Source organism: Seriola aureovittata, chromosome 12 (assembly GCF_021018895.1).
Source record: "Seriola aureovittata isolate HTS-2021-v1 ecotype China chromosome 12, ASM2101889v1, whole genome shotgun sequence".
In the NCBI taxonomy this organism is placed as follows: Eukaryota; Metazoa; Chordata; class Actinopteri; order Carangiformes; family Carangidae; genus Seriola; species Seriola aureovittata.
The window spans coordinates 10,189,593-10,206,064 of record NC_079375.1 but is presented as its reverse complement, the minus strand read 5'-3'; the positions used below and the strand labels follow the sequence as shown (position 1 = coordinate 10,206,064).

Genomic DNA, 16,472 nt, shown 5'->3' with positions numbered 1-16,472 from the left:
GGAGTGAGACGGGGCATGCAGGCACGTCTAATGGCAGGTACATGGAATAAGGGAATAAGTGTTGAGATTTTTTTTTCTTTGACTGAGTCAGAGTCCAAATGAAATACAGCTGTTTTGCAGACACCACAGTGGACGGCCCCCATCTTTCTCTCTTCTCTCTATTTTCTCTCTCCCTTTCTCTTTCTACTTCTAGTGAGTCTGTGCAAGTTCTCATTCGTCCAGGTCATAGTTATCTCTTTCTCAGATTAAATCGAAGGCAACTGGACTTGTATTTGTCTGTGGAAGACGTTTCGCCTCCGCACTAGTCTTACCAAGAAAGTGGAGTAGGACCCAGGTATTTAACCTCTTGTGGGTGGGTCCACCAAGGTACCTGTGAAAGTACTGGTTTCACCTGACCATTGTTGTGGTCTCATGTGGACGACCGTCGTTAGGGTCAGGTGACCCTGTTGTTATCCCGTGTGAACGACAGTCGTTAGGGTCAGGTGAGCCCCTGGTGGATGACGATCGTTGAGAGTCGTCTGAGGTTATGTTGTTGACTCTCCTGGGTACCGATGAAAGGGCGACATTGTAGATGGGGGATAGATGGTGTCGCAGACCCCCTCCCCTGTTTAGCGATGGCCTCTCCACTTTTACATAGATGGCTTCCTTGACTCCCCTTTCAAACCATCTGTCCTCCCTGTCCAAGATTTCGACATTGCTGTCTTCAAAGGAGTGTGCCTTTTCCTTTAGGTGGGAGTAGACAGCTGAGACAGGGCCTGAAGAGTTTGCCCTTCTGTGTTGGGCCATACGTTTGTTTAACGGTTGCTTTGTTTCCCCAATATATAGGTCATTGCACTCCTCACTGCATTTGACCGCATATATCAGGTTGCTTTTTTGATTGTGTGGTGTTTTGTCTTTGGGATGTACCAGTTTCTGCCTGAGCGTGTTACTGGGTTTGAAACATACAGGGATTTGATGTTTGTTAAAAATCCTCCTGAGTTTCTCTGAGACCCCAGACACATATGGAATGACGATGTTTCTGCGTTTATCTTTCATTTTCTCAGCATCCTCCGTGTTGGTATTCTTCCTGGAGCGTGTTGTTGTTTTGCCAAAAGTCCAACTCGGATAGCCACAAGTTTTCAGAGCTCCCTTTAGATGTTTATGTTCTTCTGCTCGGGCCCGAGTGGAGGTTGGTATGTTGTCAGCCCTGTGTTGCAGGGTTCTGATCACACCCATTTTGTGCTCCAGTGGATGATGTGAGTCAAAGAGTAGGTATTGGTCTGTGTGCGTGGGCTTCCTGTATACCCCAATGTGGAGGCTCCTGTCCTCAGCAAGGTGGACATCACAGTCAAGGAAAGGGAGGTGATTGTCTTTGACATCCTCTCTTGTGAAATTGATGTTCTTGTCCACTGAGTTGATGTGTTGGGTAAAGGCTTGTAGATCTTGTGTTTTAATCTTTACCCATGTGTCATCCACATACCTAAACCAGTGGCTTGGTGGAGTTCCCTTGAAGGAGTTGAGGGCCTTTCGCTTTACCATTTCCATGTATAGATTGGCCACAATGGGGGACACAGGTGAGCCCATAGCACAGCCGTGCTTTTGTCTGTAGAAGTTGCCGTTAAACTGGAAATATGTGGTTGTGAGGCATAAATCCAGTAACTGGCAAATCTGGTCTGGTTTGAGTTTTGTTCTGTCATGTAGTGTGTGATCTTGTTTCAAGTGATGCCTCACAGTTTCCACTGCCTCCATTGTTGGAATACAGGTGAATAAGGAGGTCACATCGTCTGACACCATGGTTTCATCTTGTGCCATTTTCAAGCCTTTGATTTTGTTTACAAAGTCTAATGAGTTTCGAACATGATGTGGTGTGTTCCCAACCAGGGGGGCTAAGATGTTGGCTACAAGCTTAGCGATATTGTAGGTTACTGAATTGATGCTGCTTACGATGGGTCGGAGGGGTGCCCCTTCCTTATGGACCTTGGGGATTCCATATAGGCATGGAATGGTGTCCTCAGGATAGAGACGGAGGTATTGTGGCCGGTCAAGAGCTCCATCTTGTTGTAGTTTTTGGAGGCATTCAATGACCTTTCTTTTGTAGCCACTGGACGGATCTCGCTTCAATATTTCGTAGGTGCTTGTGTCATTTAAAAGAGTGGCAACCTTAGCATGGTAATCACTTGTATTCAGAATTACTGTGTAGAAGTACTTCTAGTGAGCTAATTAACAGCAACAAAGCTGAACCACAACTAACTACAACTTCTCAGTATATGTACCAACATAGATCACTTTGGAGCATCTGCTGTGATGCATCTGGCCAGTCAGAGAAATGCACAAATGGCATTATGTTACAGGCAAATGTTTTTCCAAATGGTCACTTTAACTATAATGATTTTAGCATGAGTCTACAGCCATGCTAGCCCTGTGAGGTTACACTGCAGCAATGCATTGTGGGAGCTAAATGCTAATGTCAGCATGCTAACATGTGCAAATTGGCAATGCTAATTTGCTAATGTTTAACAGGAATCATGTTTACCATGCTGACCATCTAAGTTTGGCATGTTAGCATGCTAACATTTACTAATTATCATTAAACACAACGCACACTTGAGGCTGGTGGCAGTGAAATTAACATGTCTTTGGTCATAAACAAAAGTAGCCTATTGGGAAAATTAAACTTTTGACCCAATGAAGCCATTAGATGAAATATTAAGGGGTTGATAAAGCTATCACAATTCATCCTGAGGGGGACATGATTGTCTGAACTAAATGTCATGGTAACCCATCCTGTAGCCGTTGAGATTCATAAACCACAAATGTCAAGCTCATGGTGGCACTGGAGGAAAAGTCAGAGGATCACCAAAGACATTTGAATTGTAGTTTGTGTCATTGGAATCTATCCAGTAACTGATTTAGTATGTCAATCTGAACCATAATAGTGGACTGATTTGACAGACGATATAATCCCTAGTCTAGCATAGCTATAAAAAAAAACCTTTTTTGAGATGAATGCTCGTGCATTTTTGTAAAATATATATTTATTTTTGTCTTGGTCCATAAGCTCAGACAATGAATGACTATATAAAAACATAAACATTTCAAAACTGGGTGTATATGGTCGTCACTTGACAGTAATAATATTTAAGACACAGTATCCTCCACCATACCTCTGCTCTTTCTAGGCTTTTGTGGCATTTATTTACCTCTTGGGGATCATGTGGCAGGATTCCAGCCTGTAGATTGGGACGTCCTGGCTGCCGTCCAGCTTCTCAACTCCCAGCAGCTACAGTCCTCGTATGTTTTGCACCAGGCCTTTTGGTTTAGCAATGTGTTTTCTTTCAGATCATGACATGAATGTGTCAACATGTTTATGTACTGCGGTAGTCTATGTGTAGACAGCAAGAGGTCACAATGGTCCCGTAGATATGAAAAATGACTCACTTACTGACGAATGAGGAACATAATGTGTGTAGGGGTGAGGGCCATGGAGAATCAAGTTTTTCATGATTACATTACCACTTTGAAAAGATTGGACACATCTGATTGTTTTTGCTGTGGTGTGCTTGGACTATAAGCAGTATGAGTTCATGCACACTATATTTTCACCTATGATTACCTTAATATACCTTAACATCTTCTGTGGATGTAAATTTAACTAAACAAGCCGTCAAAGCATTTGCGAAAACTACTTAGCCCACATTTCGTACCTATGGCTTTAGAAACCCAGTAGTTTTATTTTCTTTCTGGCTCCTATGTAACAGAATACTGTGGCTACTTTAGAAGTGTTTTCTCTTCACCCTTGCTGTGTGAACCACATCGTTGACAGAGTAGTTGTTTGAGAAAAATCTTTTGGAGAGGAACAGAAAACACTCCAGTGACAAGTAGTGGGAAAATGTTGCGACCCTGGACAGAGCTACTGTGTGCTCTGCCCAGAATGAATTTCCATGTTCATCCAGTGGAAGCATCATTTCTGAGAGAACATGACAGTCTGGGTCTGTAACCTGTCCCGGCCAGGATTTACAACACAGTATCTGCTAAATAGTGATGGTGTTAACCCTAGGAACTTTAAAGTTTGTGTAGAGACCACATGTACATTTAGATTATAGTCCTGACAGTTAAAGCACTTTGGTTTTGATTTTACCCATTTTTTTCCATGATGAGCCAATAGCTTGAACAACGCCGTTCCAGGTTAGAGTCCCAAATGTGACTGAGCAGTTTCCATAGCTGCCCCCTCACTGTGGAACATTTTGTACAAACACAGTTTGTCAGGTCTTCTCTGTCTATTGCAACTTGTAAATCCTGTCTTAAGACTCATTTTATTTCGCTTTTCAGAGTTCATAATCACTCACATAACTACAAGATTACTTTTGTCTATTACACCTTAAAGTCCAGCTGTAGGATTCTAAATGCTCTCAGACTTGCCTTGATTATTCCTTCTATTAATACCAAGTGAAAGGGTGTGAGACAGCTGACAAAGTGTCCCAGCATTGCTTTTCAAGTCTCTAACACTGTTGTGCTATAGTTTAATTAATTATGCTAGTAACCTATACCGTCTTTGTCTTGTTTGGATAGTGCTAAAATATGGTTGCAGCCTTTTTGTAACTCAGTAACCACTAAGAGTGCAGCAGGTGTGTAGGTCTACCTTTTCATACTTCTCTTACAATTCATAATTCAGTACAACAACTGTGAGGGAATTTTCTCTTGTCTACCTAATGAATGACTGACTCAGGGTGAAAGGTCAGTGTGAGGCCCTAGGTTGCTGTGCCACAGCTACTGCATTAAATCTTACAGGCCTTGAGATGCTCAGGCGGCTCCTCCAGACGCAGCTGTGGTTTGCTGCTGTTGGTGCTAGGGTTGATAACAGAAGATCTTGGATGGTCAATAACAAGGGGCTGGGTGTTGTGAGTATCAGCACCTCGGCGTGTGTAATCATGTTTCCTTGTTTATGGTTAATGGACCAATCAATGAATGTAAGCTATCTATAGTCATCTTTCTAAGTGTATAAAGACTAACCACAGGGGTTCCTGCTTCAGACTTGAGGTGACATCATGCACAGGAGACTGTATTGATGATCCCTCTGTTCTGCTTGGCCAAGCTTCAATAAACATCCTCAGCATAAGACATCCTGGGCTCCAGAGAGCTTTCTTCACCAAAATACCTTGACTATCGATGATTAGAATTTCTCCCTATCAACAACAAAATGTCCAATATAATTCCACATCATTTGAATTATTGTTGTTATTATTATTTTCATTTTTTGTATTTCATACACCCAGTGACACAAACTGAAGGAAGAAGAAGATAAAGAGTGGTTACATCTTCATCCATATATGCACATACATACATATACATAGATGGATGCACGCAAATATTTGTAATTCGTACCTGCTTACGGACATACCATGTGTATGTCTACTCCTCCTTTAATATGTGTGTCTATAAGTTTATTTGTTTTCCCAAGATCTGCCTCTGTCTTTTTGTAAATTGGACACGAGTGTTTCACCCAATTCCTTGTGATTTTCTTCAGGGCTGCATTTCTGATTATTCTATATAGATGCCGATCTGTTTTCCTGCATTAACTATGGTGGAGAGTTTTGATTCTAGTAAACACAGTTATGTGGGGGCATTGTACTGAGAAGAATTTGTTCAGGTGCAGGGGATTTGTACAGAGTTAATTATTAGAACATCTATAATGATGGAAACCTTCATTAAAGGATTTGGACTGAGAGAAAGTATTTGAAATTCTAATGAACACAGAAATACCACCGCTGCCCTGCTCTTGACCCAGAAATTGCAGACGGGCAGCTGCTTGTTTACATGGTGTGATGTTGTCCTTTAAGCAGCATGTGGTCAGGACCGGGGGGGGGGTCTCTGACGGAGTTCTCCACACTGGCTCCCAACATGAGGCTCTCAGTACACATAAGGACAACAGTGGCCTGCATATCCATGTCTGTGTCCACGGCTGGGCCCCTTTGAGGTGGTCAGATGTGATGTTTGCACAGATGTGTGGGTCCAAAGCCGAGAGGCCAAACCTCCAGTACCCCTCTGGTGGTCCTGGCCCACCCCAGACTGAGAAGGATGGAGCCACCCCATCACGGGTGACATAAGTTAAAGGGACAGAGCCAGGCCTCTGATGCCGTTTGAGGAGGAAGTCATATGAAGATGTCAGTCCAGCTGGGGAATTTTTTATAGATTCCCCCAGTGGAAACACTAAACCTACCCATAATGCCAAGGGGCATGTTGTGACCAGAAACCATGGTGCTTTAGAGTATGACATAACCCAACGACATTATTTACTATAGTTATAGGACTTTAATGTCAGTCAAATGAGAAGTTTGGCTCAGTGGTTCAACATAATCTTTATGAAACAGTCGAAACCAAAGTAATAAAAAAACATTATTTTAATTTATTCCATAAAACATAAATAGCTAATCTGTATGAGCGACTGACTTCTTGTGTTTCTTGTCCCACCGGACCTGTTTTCAGTGAATTCAAGATCCCAGAAATTATTTTCAAAATGAAGTGAAACTAAAACCCAAGTTGTGACAAACCATGGTTTTCCTATAGCCCCAAAATTTAAGGCAAATGTACAACAATGGAAGTGTAGTTTAAATTGTTATGGTTTAGCTCAGGCTGAAACCGCTTATTTAATAACCTTCCTGTCTGGTACAGTGTTACAGGACATCTTATATAATCTGACTTAAAGTTTGTTCTGTCTACAGATCTTTATTGCCTGTTGTGAACGCACACCAGCTGCCCTCTCACTCTGCTCGCCAGAGGCTACTTGGTCAGTTGTAATGAAGTCAAGTAAACATCCTGCCTATAATATTATGTTTAGCATTGTATCACATGGTGTTGGACTGGACTGGTGAACATCTGTGACGTGAATGACCAAATATTTCACTGTAGCGTAGTTTTGGGTCAGATGGCAATGAGGAATGACACAGAGGGGGAATGGCCGTGTTTTGTTTTGACTCTTCTGTCGTATGGATAACACATGTGCAGCGATTTTTAGTTTCATAGTGAGTCTTCTTGCCTATTCATGAGGACAAATGTTTTCAATATATACTTGGCTGAAGAAAGGCACAGCGTGTCCTGCTTTAGTCATGCTGTACTAAACTTAGTTATGAAATGAAAAAAAACGCATCCCATGGGATTTCATTTTTGAATGAAAACCTTTGGCTCATTTTTATGAACTCCCTGCGCCAGTTGTAGAATATCTGAGTTACTACTGCTTCTCAACATTGCCTTGTGTTGCATTGTGCGTGCATATAGTACAGTAATGTGTGACACCGATTCTGTTGTATGTTGCAGGAATTCAGGAGGGTACAGAGTGCACCAAGTGTAAAAATGACTGGGCACTGAGGGCGGCTATTGCACTCCTCTATGTGCTCTGTGCCCTGCTCACCATAGCAGTGGCTGTCCTCGGATACAAAGGTAAGTTAAAGCTGAAGTAAAAAATTGCTTCTTGCACAGTATACGACATTCATACTGTGATTTTCTCATGTGTCTATTGCTCACTTTGATCTCTATAGTGCATTTCATTATTTTAGAGCCATATTCACAGAAATTCAAGTAAATGTCACCTTACGAGTATATTCAATGCAGAATTACTATTACTAAAATAAGTAGGAGTGTGTCCAAGAGGATTATTGTATATTTTTTGTCATCTTATTCTTAACAAATTTCATGAACAAAACCGACAATGTCTATGTCAGACTCAGAGCTTTATGACTTCCCCAGCCTGTCTGTGCCTCTCGGCCTCAAGCCCATTTATTCATACTGAGGACATAAATCTTTAAAATCACAGTGATTATATATAATATAGTGATTTCCTGAAACTGTTGGACACTGTGGTATTTAGAAAATGTTACCCTAAAAGAAGAAATGTTTTAATTATGGACTCTTTTAAGGCCAGTTTCATATACATTTGATGCTCTTGTGAGTATCTCCAGCAGCGGGACGTTGTTGCTGTGGATGAGTCAGAATAGACTACAGTGCCCATGTTTATGGTAATGAAGGAAGGCGTCACCCACTGCAACAGCGTGGCTCACTTGTGTGTTTTTAATAGCTTTTGGATAACAATGCAGCTCTATGGCACAGAGGAATACGCTGTATCAGGCTTTGGCTACAGAAGCAATACTGTTCTGTCATTGGTTTTGGTCTTTTCATGGGTTTTATTGCCACTAAGAAGTGACACTATCAATTCAAGTCTTGATGCTCTGATGCTCAGCATAGATAGATAGTAAAATATAGATAAATAGAAATATCACAACTGAAATGTGTATAGGATTTCCCTTTTCTTCCATGCTCCCTGCTTACCGTGTGCGGTCTCTCTCCCTCTAAAGTTTTGATGAAAGTCAAATGGTCGTATCACTGGTAACAGGATGGTAAACTAAATCCAGCCAAGTCAGAGAGGTCAGCCTAAGATTTACTACTTTAGGAGAGTCCCTTGACCATATCCATTGCTCACTCTCCGCTGAATTGATATATCTCTGAGTTTAGTCATAGCTTGAGGTAGCAAATGCATTTGTTGTGCAGCATTTTCCTTACTGCAACACACTGTTGCTGTTTCTCCCTGTTTGAACCCAGGCAGTGATGTTAAATAGAAACAGAAAGGAATTCAAGTTTTTTCAGGGATCATCAGTATGGAATGTACTTTGTGTATTGTCCTGTCTTATGCATTTTTGGTCCAAATCAATCATAGAAAACCTGTCAAATAATCTTTTAGCAAAAATATGTAAGTCCTACTTGCTCCACGAGCAGTCTGACCTGGTGACCCATGTACCTCCACCAACAAACAAAAAGCATGTTTGCTCCAATAGAGAATTACTTTATTCAGAACGTTTACAAGTTTGGATCTAAAATTTAAATAATGCTTTGTAAGTGCTGTCAGGATTGTTTGGGGTTTCCAGCTTTGGGTCTGTGTTAACGTTAAACCCCTGTGATTTTGATGGTTTGGCTCTAATGTCTACCAGATGACCACGCAAAAACTACTCAGGCTTAACAACCCAGAGGAGATTTTATGGCTTGGTAGCAATTTGTTGTCTCATGAACCACAGGTTAACTCAAAAATGGCTGCAAGTGTCCACAAGAGTCTGTGTTTGCAAGAAACCAGTGTTGGGCGGTTCAAACAAAAATACAGTTTGCTGCACTAATCCAGATGTTTCTTTATATTTGCCGCTCAAATCACCATTTTATTCACAGATCACAGTCATTGTTTGTGTTTCCTGTTGTGCCACTGACTGTCGGCTCCTGTGGCATTGATCAGTATTAATCTGCTGGGCTGCATGTTGGGTAACTGCCTAAATGTGGCTCATAACTTGGGTCACAATAGGCAGCTCAATAAGCCTTACTCAAATTAGCAACCTTATGTAACTCATAATGCTTTTCCAATAAAGGGCTGTGTGTGTGTGTGTGTGTGTGTGTGTGTGTTGTGTGTGTGTGTGTGTGTGTGTGTGTGTGTGTGTGTGTGTGTGTGTATGTGTGGGGGATTAACAGAGGATAAGAAGGTATGTCAGAGATCAGGGAGGAAAGACAGTGTTGCAGGAATCTGCTATATACTGTATTTTTGTACCTGTTACCAGTGGTAGTTATGAGCAACCAATAAGGCCTGTTCCGCAATTTTCTGCGTTCTTAAATATAAAGAGGTGAAAGAGACAGAGATTAGACTCGAGTGGCATTTTTCAGCTCCCAGCAGTTGACCAATAGCTCTTTGAAACCTGGGCCCTTGTGTTTTCTTGTTTGTCCCAAGTGCATGTTATTGTTCCATGTTTTTGTCACTTCTGGAATGATAACAGTGAAAGCTTAGGATGTTTGCCAGTGCAGTTTTTAGACGCCCACATGCTGACAGGAAAACAAACTGTGGAGGAGAGGAGCTGCACTCTCGATGCAGATGTGAGGGGGAAAGAGAAAGTGGAACTGGAGTTAAGAGTGCTCTGGTGTGGCATTCATCATGTGTTTGACATTGTTTATACCCGAGAAGTGGAATTTGTGAATGTACTCGGAACATTGAGATGAGTGTATCGATCAACAGATGCACAGTTGCCCAGTTACAAAATCTTCCGATCAAAATCCTGTGCTCAGAGTTGCCGTTTTGAGTTTTCAGTTGTTCGCTGGAGATGGTATGAATACAACAGCACCCTCTGCTGTTCAAAATCAGCTTTACTGAATACATGCTCTGCAGCCAAGTTTACACTTAAAGCTTTGATGAGATCTTTGTATGAGTGGTGAAAGAAGTATTCAGATCTAGCTAATCAACTATCATGCACTTGAATGCACTTCCTGTGTTAGTGTCTTAGTATCTATGATGGTTGAGTAAGGGGTCCCCTTACCAAACACAGTGAAAATATTGCATCAGCATCAATAAAGTATATATCTGTCTATCTATCTATGAAATTGTTTAACTTGGCTCATTGCTTTTTTTCCTTCTAAGTGTATATACTGTTCATTTCTATTTACATTACACTGTCTGTTTCCTCTTTTGTCAGTGGTCCAGAGGATGGATAATGTTACCGAGGGCATGCAGAATTATGGAGGCAAGATCAATGCTGTGGAGACAGATTTAAAGAAGCTAGGTAAATCTCATTAACACAAGATTAGATATCAAGTATGGACAGTTTTCACCTACAGGAGCTGTGAACAAAATTTTGAATGTTCTTGACTGTGAAATTTTACCACTTTTTATTTTTCTATTAACATAGATAGTTTTGTGTGTTACCTTTTCAGATGATCAGGCAGGAAAGAAGTCAGTTAACGCCACAAGTGAAATCAAGACTTTCAAGTCAGATCTGGAGGAATTACAGAGCCAACTGAATGACATTGCCCTCAGGGCAACCAAAAACAGAGATGTCTTAGATGAGCTCCGGATCACTGGAGGTGACATGCAAAATGGCCACGTGTCCCTGCAGAGTTTTCTGGAAGGCAATGCTGCCTCCCTGCACAGGCTCAACCAGTCCCTGAGCTCCTACAGTGGCATGATTGACGATCTCCAGACGGACACTGCACGGCTCCAGTCAGAGATACAGGGCCAAGCCAAAGTGCAGAGCCAGACCCAGGTTAGTGTCAGTGCACTAAACATCACCCAGTCCCAGCAGCGCAATCTGCTCAGCACGCTGCAGAAGACGGTGGAAGACGCAGGCCAGGCAGTGCAGAAACTGAAGAATGATTACCAGGGTCTGCAGCAGACAGCCAGACAGAACCGGGCTGACACAGAGTGGCTAAAGGAAAAGGTCCAGAATCTCCAGGTTTTGGCAGCCAACAACTCAGCCCTGGCCCGGTCAAATGGGGAAGTTCTTGATGACCTTGGGGCTCAGCTCAGCACACTAGTCAGCCAAATCCAGAACGCCTCAGCCCTTACTGAGGGACATGACCAGAGCATGCGTGAGCTGATGGACCACCAGCGAGACCACGATAACACCACATCATCTAAATTTGATGAGATGGAAGCGCGATTAGACAGACATGAGAATGACATGGACCGCGTGACTGGAAACGTGAGCTTTGCCACGCAGCTCCTCGGTGCCATTAGCTCCGACCTGAATGGCCTGAGGTCCTGTGCTGAGACAGTGATTCGGCATTCAGACCTGTTACTGGGGCTGAATGGTAGCGTGACAGACGCCAAGGCGGAGAGCAAAGAACTGCGCGCCCAGCAAGATGAGATGGCAGCCAGGTTGGACAGAGAGGTCAACAACCTGTCTATGGTGATGGAGGAGATGAAGGTGGTGGACAGTAAACACTCTCAGCTCATCACCAACTTCACCATCCTGCAGGGTAAGAAAACAAGATCTATTGGTGTTCGTCCTGACACTAGTCAAACATCCACCACTCATCCTCCACTCATCTTTTATTATTGTGTTTCAGGTCCACCGGGTCCAAGGGGCCCCAGGGGTGACAGGGGTCCCCAGGGACCAGTTGGCCAGTCAGGACAAAAGGGTGATAAAGGAGATAAAGGGATGCCAGGATTGGTGGGACCTAAAGGGGAGAAAGGTGCTGCTGGACCACCAGGTGCAACAGGTCCAAAGGGTGCACCTGGTACCCGGGGTCTTCCGGGGGCTAAAGGTTCGAGAGGGTCTGGAGGTCGACCTGGAAACCCTGGTGATAAAGGTGACCCTGGGGCTCCGGGACTTCTTGGTAGGGATGGACCGCCAGGGATGCCAGGACCACAAGGGCCACAGGGACCCAGAGGAGCAGCAGGACCTGCGGGGTTGGATGGGCCTCGTGGGCCTGTTGGACCCATCGGCCCGCCCGGTCCTCCAGGGCTACCAGGGCTACCTGCACCTCCTGTTATTTTAAAGCCATCTCACTCCACTCAGGCCCCCGAACCCCCCAAACCACCTGAGCCTCCCAAACCGGCAGAGGTACCACAAGGCACCGTGTCCCGGCAGATCCAGCCCCCTGTCGCCACAACTCCATCACCTGGTGAGTAAAATGATCACAAGATGCAAAATAGATATGTGGCTCATTAGCTTGTGTGAAAATGGTTTCTTCTGTGATTTGTACCTGCATAATGTGACAATGTCATTAATTGTTCCAGGTTGCCCACCTCAGTTCAGAAAGTTTGGAGACAGCTGCTATTACCTCTCCTCTGGTTCTCAGAGACTCAACTTTGATGAAGCCAACCTGTTTTGTACTAACATGTCATCTCATATGCTCATTATCAATGACGATGAGGAACAGGTAAACGAAATCCGACTTATCCTTCAGTCTTCAATATTTTCATTCACGTCGATGAAATGAAACAAATCCTTTAAAACAACTCAAGAAAAACACAAACTTGTTTTTATTTCTGAACTAATCATCCTGTAAAAATATCTGTTACTCTTCTGTCCGTAGCAATTTGTGAGAGATGCAATTGCAGGAAAAGGTTATTTCTGGCTGGGCCTTACTGATAGGGAGGAGGAAAATGTCTGGAAGTGGGTGGATGGCACCATACCCGTTTTCAAGTGAGTTAACAAGCCAAACTGGTTTTTACAGCAAATTGAATCCATGTGTTGTCGTGATTTCTGACTTGACTTGACCCTTTGTATTCAGTTCAAAACAACAAGCGTCTATGAATGTAACTAACAAGCACCTTCTATGATGTTTCAACTCTGACACATATTGTTCATGTTGTCACTATCAGGAAGTGGAAGCCTGGCCAGCCTGATAACTGGACCCATGGTCATGAAGACGGCGAGGACTGTGCTGGTCTTATCCATAATGCCAACTGGAATGATTTCTACTGCACTGACCGCATCGGTTTCATCTGTGAATGTGCCTCCGACTGTCAGTACCCTCTATATATATATCACACCTTTTTTTTAATTTTGAAATCTCCTATTTGTGTGAAAGAACAATGTGTTAGTCAGTCTCCCAATATTTTCAGACTTTTCCACTCAGTCTGATGTACTTCGTCCTCAGTTCATTCATTCCTACTCCACATGTTAATCTTTAAAAACAGGTCACAAATTTATAGTTTCCTAAAACATTTGAGCATTGTAGTTTTGTAACTCAAACAGGAGTAAGTGCATGGACTGTGGACTATTTTCTGTTGCAGATTAATGACCAGCTGGTCCTCTAGTGAGTACTAGTTTTTATGGCACCAAGAAGGTATAGTTTAAATGGGATTGGCTCAGAAAAAACAACAGTGTCCATTGACAAAAAATTCTCAGCTAAAGGTGTACTTGTTCAGGAGCTTTCAGCTGTATCACACAGTCCTCAGTTGCCATGGACATGTAGATATACATGTTTCCATGATCCTGGGCACCTCCAGCACCTGTCATCCGTGTTAAAAATATTGAAAAGTTCAGCTTGACAGTTCATTCTTGACCATGGAAACAACAGAACACTAAACAATCTTAACCAACATTTTTATCTGTTTGTCCATTATTATGATAAGATTACCATATTTACAGTATATGTGTTATTACTGTTGCTATAACTGTAGATATTTCAGCCTGTAAGCACATCATAAATGAGTTAAAATCTATATTAAGTGATATATTTTTGCTTTTGTTTTCTTCACAGTAAAAGTTCCAGTTTTATAGCATCCATCTAAGACAGTGTGAGCTGTCTTTGGGAGAAAGGTGTAGCGGCTGAAGTTGAGGTTGAAGATGCGAGGACAATGAAGGACATGAGGAGGAGCTCTAGATGAATAGAGGCCTCTGATAAAGCCAGCCCAGTTAAGCAACACTGAGACTTGGACTGATCTTTGCCTTGAAGGCACTTTACAACACAGTATGGTGCAGAAGACAGAACAAGCACAGAGCCAGCCCACTATGGTATTGGTTTAGTATTTGTACTGAAGGAATGAGATGAGAATGCAGTCATTTGTTTAGGCTATACTGAGTCATTGTTTGGTGCAGCCACTGTTGTACAGGTGTATCTGTAAATAATATTTTGCAAAAGGTTAATTGTTGGTTGGGATTGACTTTCATATCATTTTTTTTCTTAACTGCCTTCTCAATCTTTAGACTCACAAAAAATCTATATCAGAGGATTATGTTGTTAATATGGTAGAATTATTTTTATACTGTCAAATACATCACAGATTCAGAACTGTGCTCAGAAATAAGCTCCCAGAAAAATGGTGAGCGCACATTCACCATCAACAAACGACTGCAAACTCAGACAATAAATCGAAATAAAGCTAGTATAAATTTCACCTCTCTGCAAACTGAAATATCAATGTCACTTTTGTGATAAAAGATGTTCAGTGTGAGCAGCGCTGCTGTTTTATGAAGGATAGTGTTTTTAGACTTTAGACTGCCAGTATGAGTTTTATACACTATGAGGCATACATTAACAATATGTAAATGTTTTGTAATGTAGCCATTATAAGATGATTTATTCATTATGCCAAATACAATATGTGAAACATATTACATGTTTATTATTTGCATAATCAGTTGTTATTGTTATAGGATTGACTTTTGTAAATTCATATTATGTTTAAGGACTGAGTAGCAGTTTGTAATCTGGCTCAAGGCTTATCAGGCCTTAATTAAATTCCTGTGGATCAGGCCAGGACACTTATCACAATAAAATGGGAAAGAAATTGTGTGTGGAGTCAGTGCTTTTTGTCTTATTAAATATTGTAATAAATACACTAAAATGATATGGCATTAAAAGCTTTTCATTTATCCATAAAAACTAAAGAAGAAAAGACACTTCTTATAGAACAATATGCAAAAAATCAATTCTTATAGTATATATATTTTGTGAATAATTACTGATGTCTGTTTTTTAGATTCAGTACCTTATTGTACTCAGGTACAGTACTTGAATGAACATAGTTACTTTCTACCATTGCTGATTGATTACATTATGTGATAACTATTTGATATTGATTTATCTACATCATATATGGTTTTATTCACAGACAGAAATTCCTTTTAATTACTGGGTAAAAAATGAGCTTGAATATGGTTGAATATGGTGGTGGAAAGTAACAAAGTACATTAACTTAAGGTAAGTAGTGTAGTTAAGGACAATTGAAAGGGAATTATTTCAGTATATTCATTTTATGCTATTTTATGGTTAAAAACCATTAGATTTCAGAGGGAAATGTTGTATCTCCATCACATTTATTTGATAACTTTAGTCAAGTTACTTTTCAGATTTAAGTTTAACATTTAAAAAAAAAAACATATCATAATTTTTTAGAATACAATGCCTTTGTTAAAGATAAAACCAGTGGTTCCCAATCTTTTTGGCTGGTTACCTCTTACAGAAAAGCAGTTTCGAGGCCTCTTGTCATGTTTTACATCTATGAGTTGTTAGCCGTTTCACCAAAGAGACATTCCCACCGTTAACTTCTCACATGGTTTCATTTAAACAGCCATTTGAGAAAACTAAAAAAAAAAGAAAAGAAAAAAAAGAAAAGAAAAGATTAAAGAAAAGTAAAACAAACTCAAATTTGTGTCACTTTGTTTTTTCATCTTTCCTCAACTATTAACCATCTTGACCCCTAAAATTCATCTTGTAACCCTTTGGAAGGGCCCGACCCCTAATCCCACCGGAAGTCCCACAGGCTGGACTGAGCCGATTAAAGAACTCTTTTGTTCCTCAGTCTGTTAAACTGTTCTCAGTTCGCCTCTGAGCAGCTATTTAGTCTAAGCACTGAATGTGCAAGTAGCTGATTAAATTGGTTGCACTGCAATATCTGATGTGCTCAGATGGCAGCCTATTAAGTACACCAGCTATAACTAATACAGTCTAACACAACGGTCCTGCATTAAACCCCGCCTTCATGAAGGTTATAATGTTCAGTTACTGGAAACTGTTGATGTATATATGCTTATACTGTAGAAACATTATGTAAATAGTCTGAGACAACTTTACCAGAATGGAAAGACAGATATGTTCAAAATGAATGAGAAATTGATAAGGAAAACATACATAAACATATGGATTTTTATATGTATATTGTTTTAATAAACTTGCATAGGCCTGCATACATTAAATATATATTTTACTATATGTACTATGGGTATTTCATACATGTTACAAACTTA

At 41.3% G+C, this 16,472-nt stretch overlaps 1 protein-coding gene across 1 annotated transcript in view; it reads left to right on the top strand.

Moving 5' to 3' along the window:
• Positions 1 to 15,016, top strand: part of colec12 (collectin sub-family member 12) — a 30,188-nt gene extending 15,172 nt beyond the window's left edge. The window contains exons 3-10 of the mRNA XM_056391086.1: positions 7,291 to 7,413; positions 10,467 to 10,553; positions 10,705 to 11,748; positions 11,839 to 12,396; positions 12,512 to 12,654; positions 12,811 to 12,920; positions 13,100 to 13,242; positions 13,984 to 15,016. Of these exons, the coding sequence (XP_056247061.1) occupies positions 7,291 to 7,413; positions 10,467 to 10,553; positions 10,705 to 11,748; positions 11,839 to 12,396; positions 12,512 to 12,654; positions 12,811 to 12,920; positions 13,100 to 13,242; positions 13,984 to 14,003 (2,228 nt within the window). The 3' untranslated portion in view covers positions 14,004 to 15,016. The remainder of the gene's footprint in view (positions 1 to 7,290; positions 7,414 to 10,466; positions 10,554 to 10,704; positions 11,749 to 11,838; positions 12,397 to 12,511; positions 12,655 to 12,810; positions 12,921 to 13,099; positions 13,243 to 13,983) is intronic.
• The last annotated feature ends 1,456 nt before the right edge of the window (positions 15,017 to 16,472 follow it).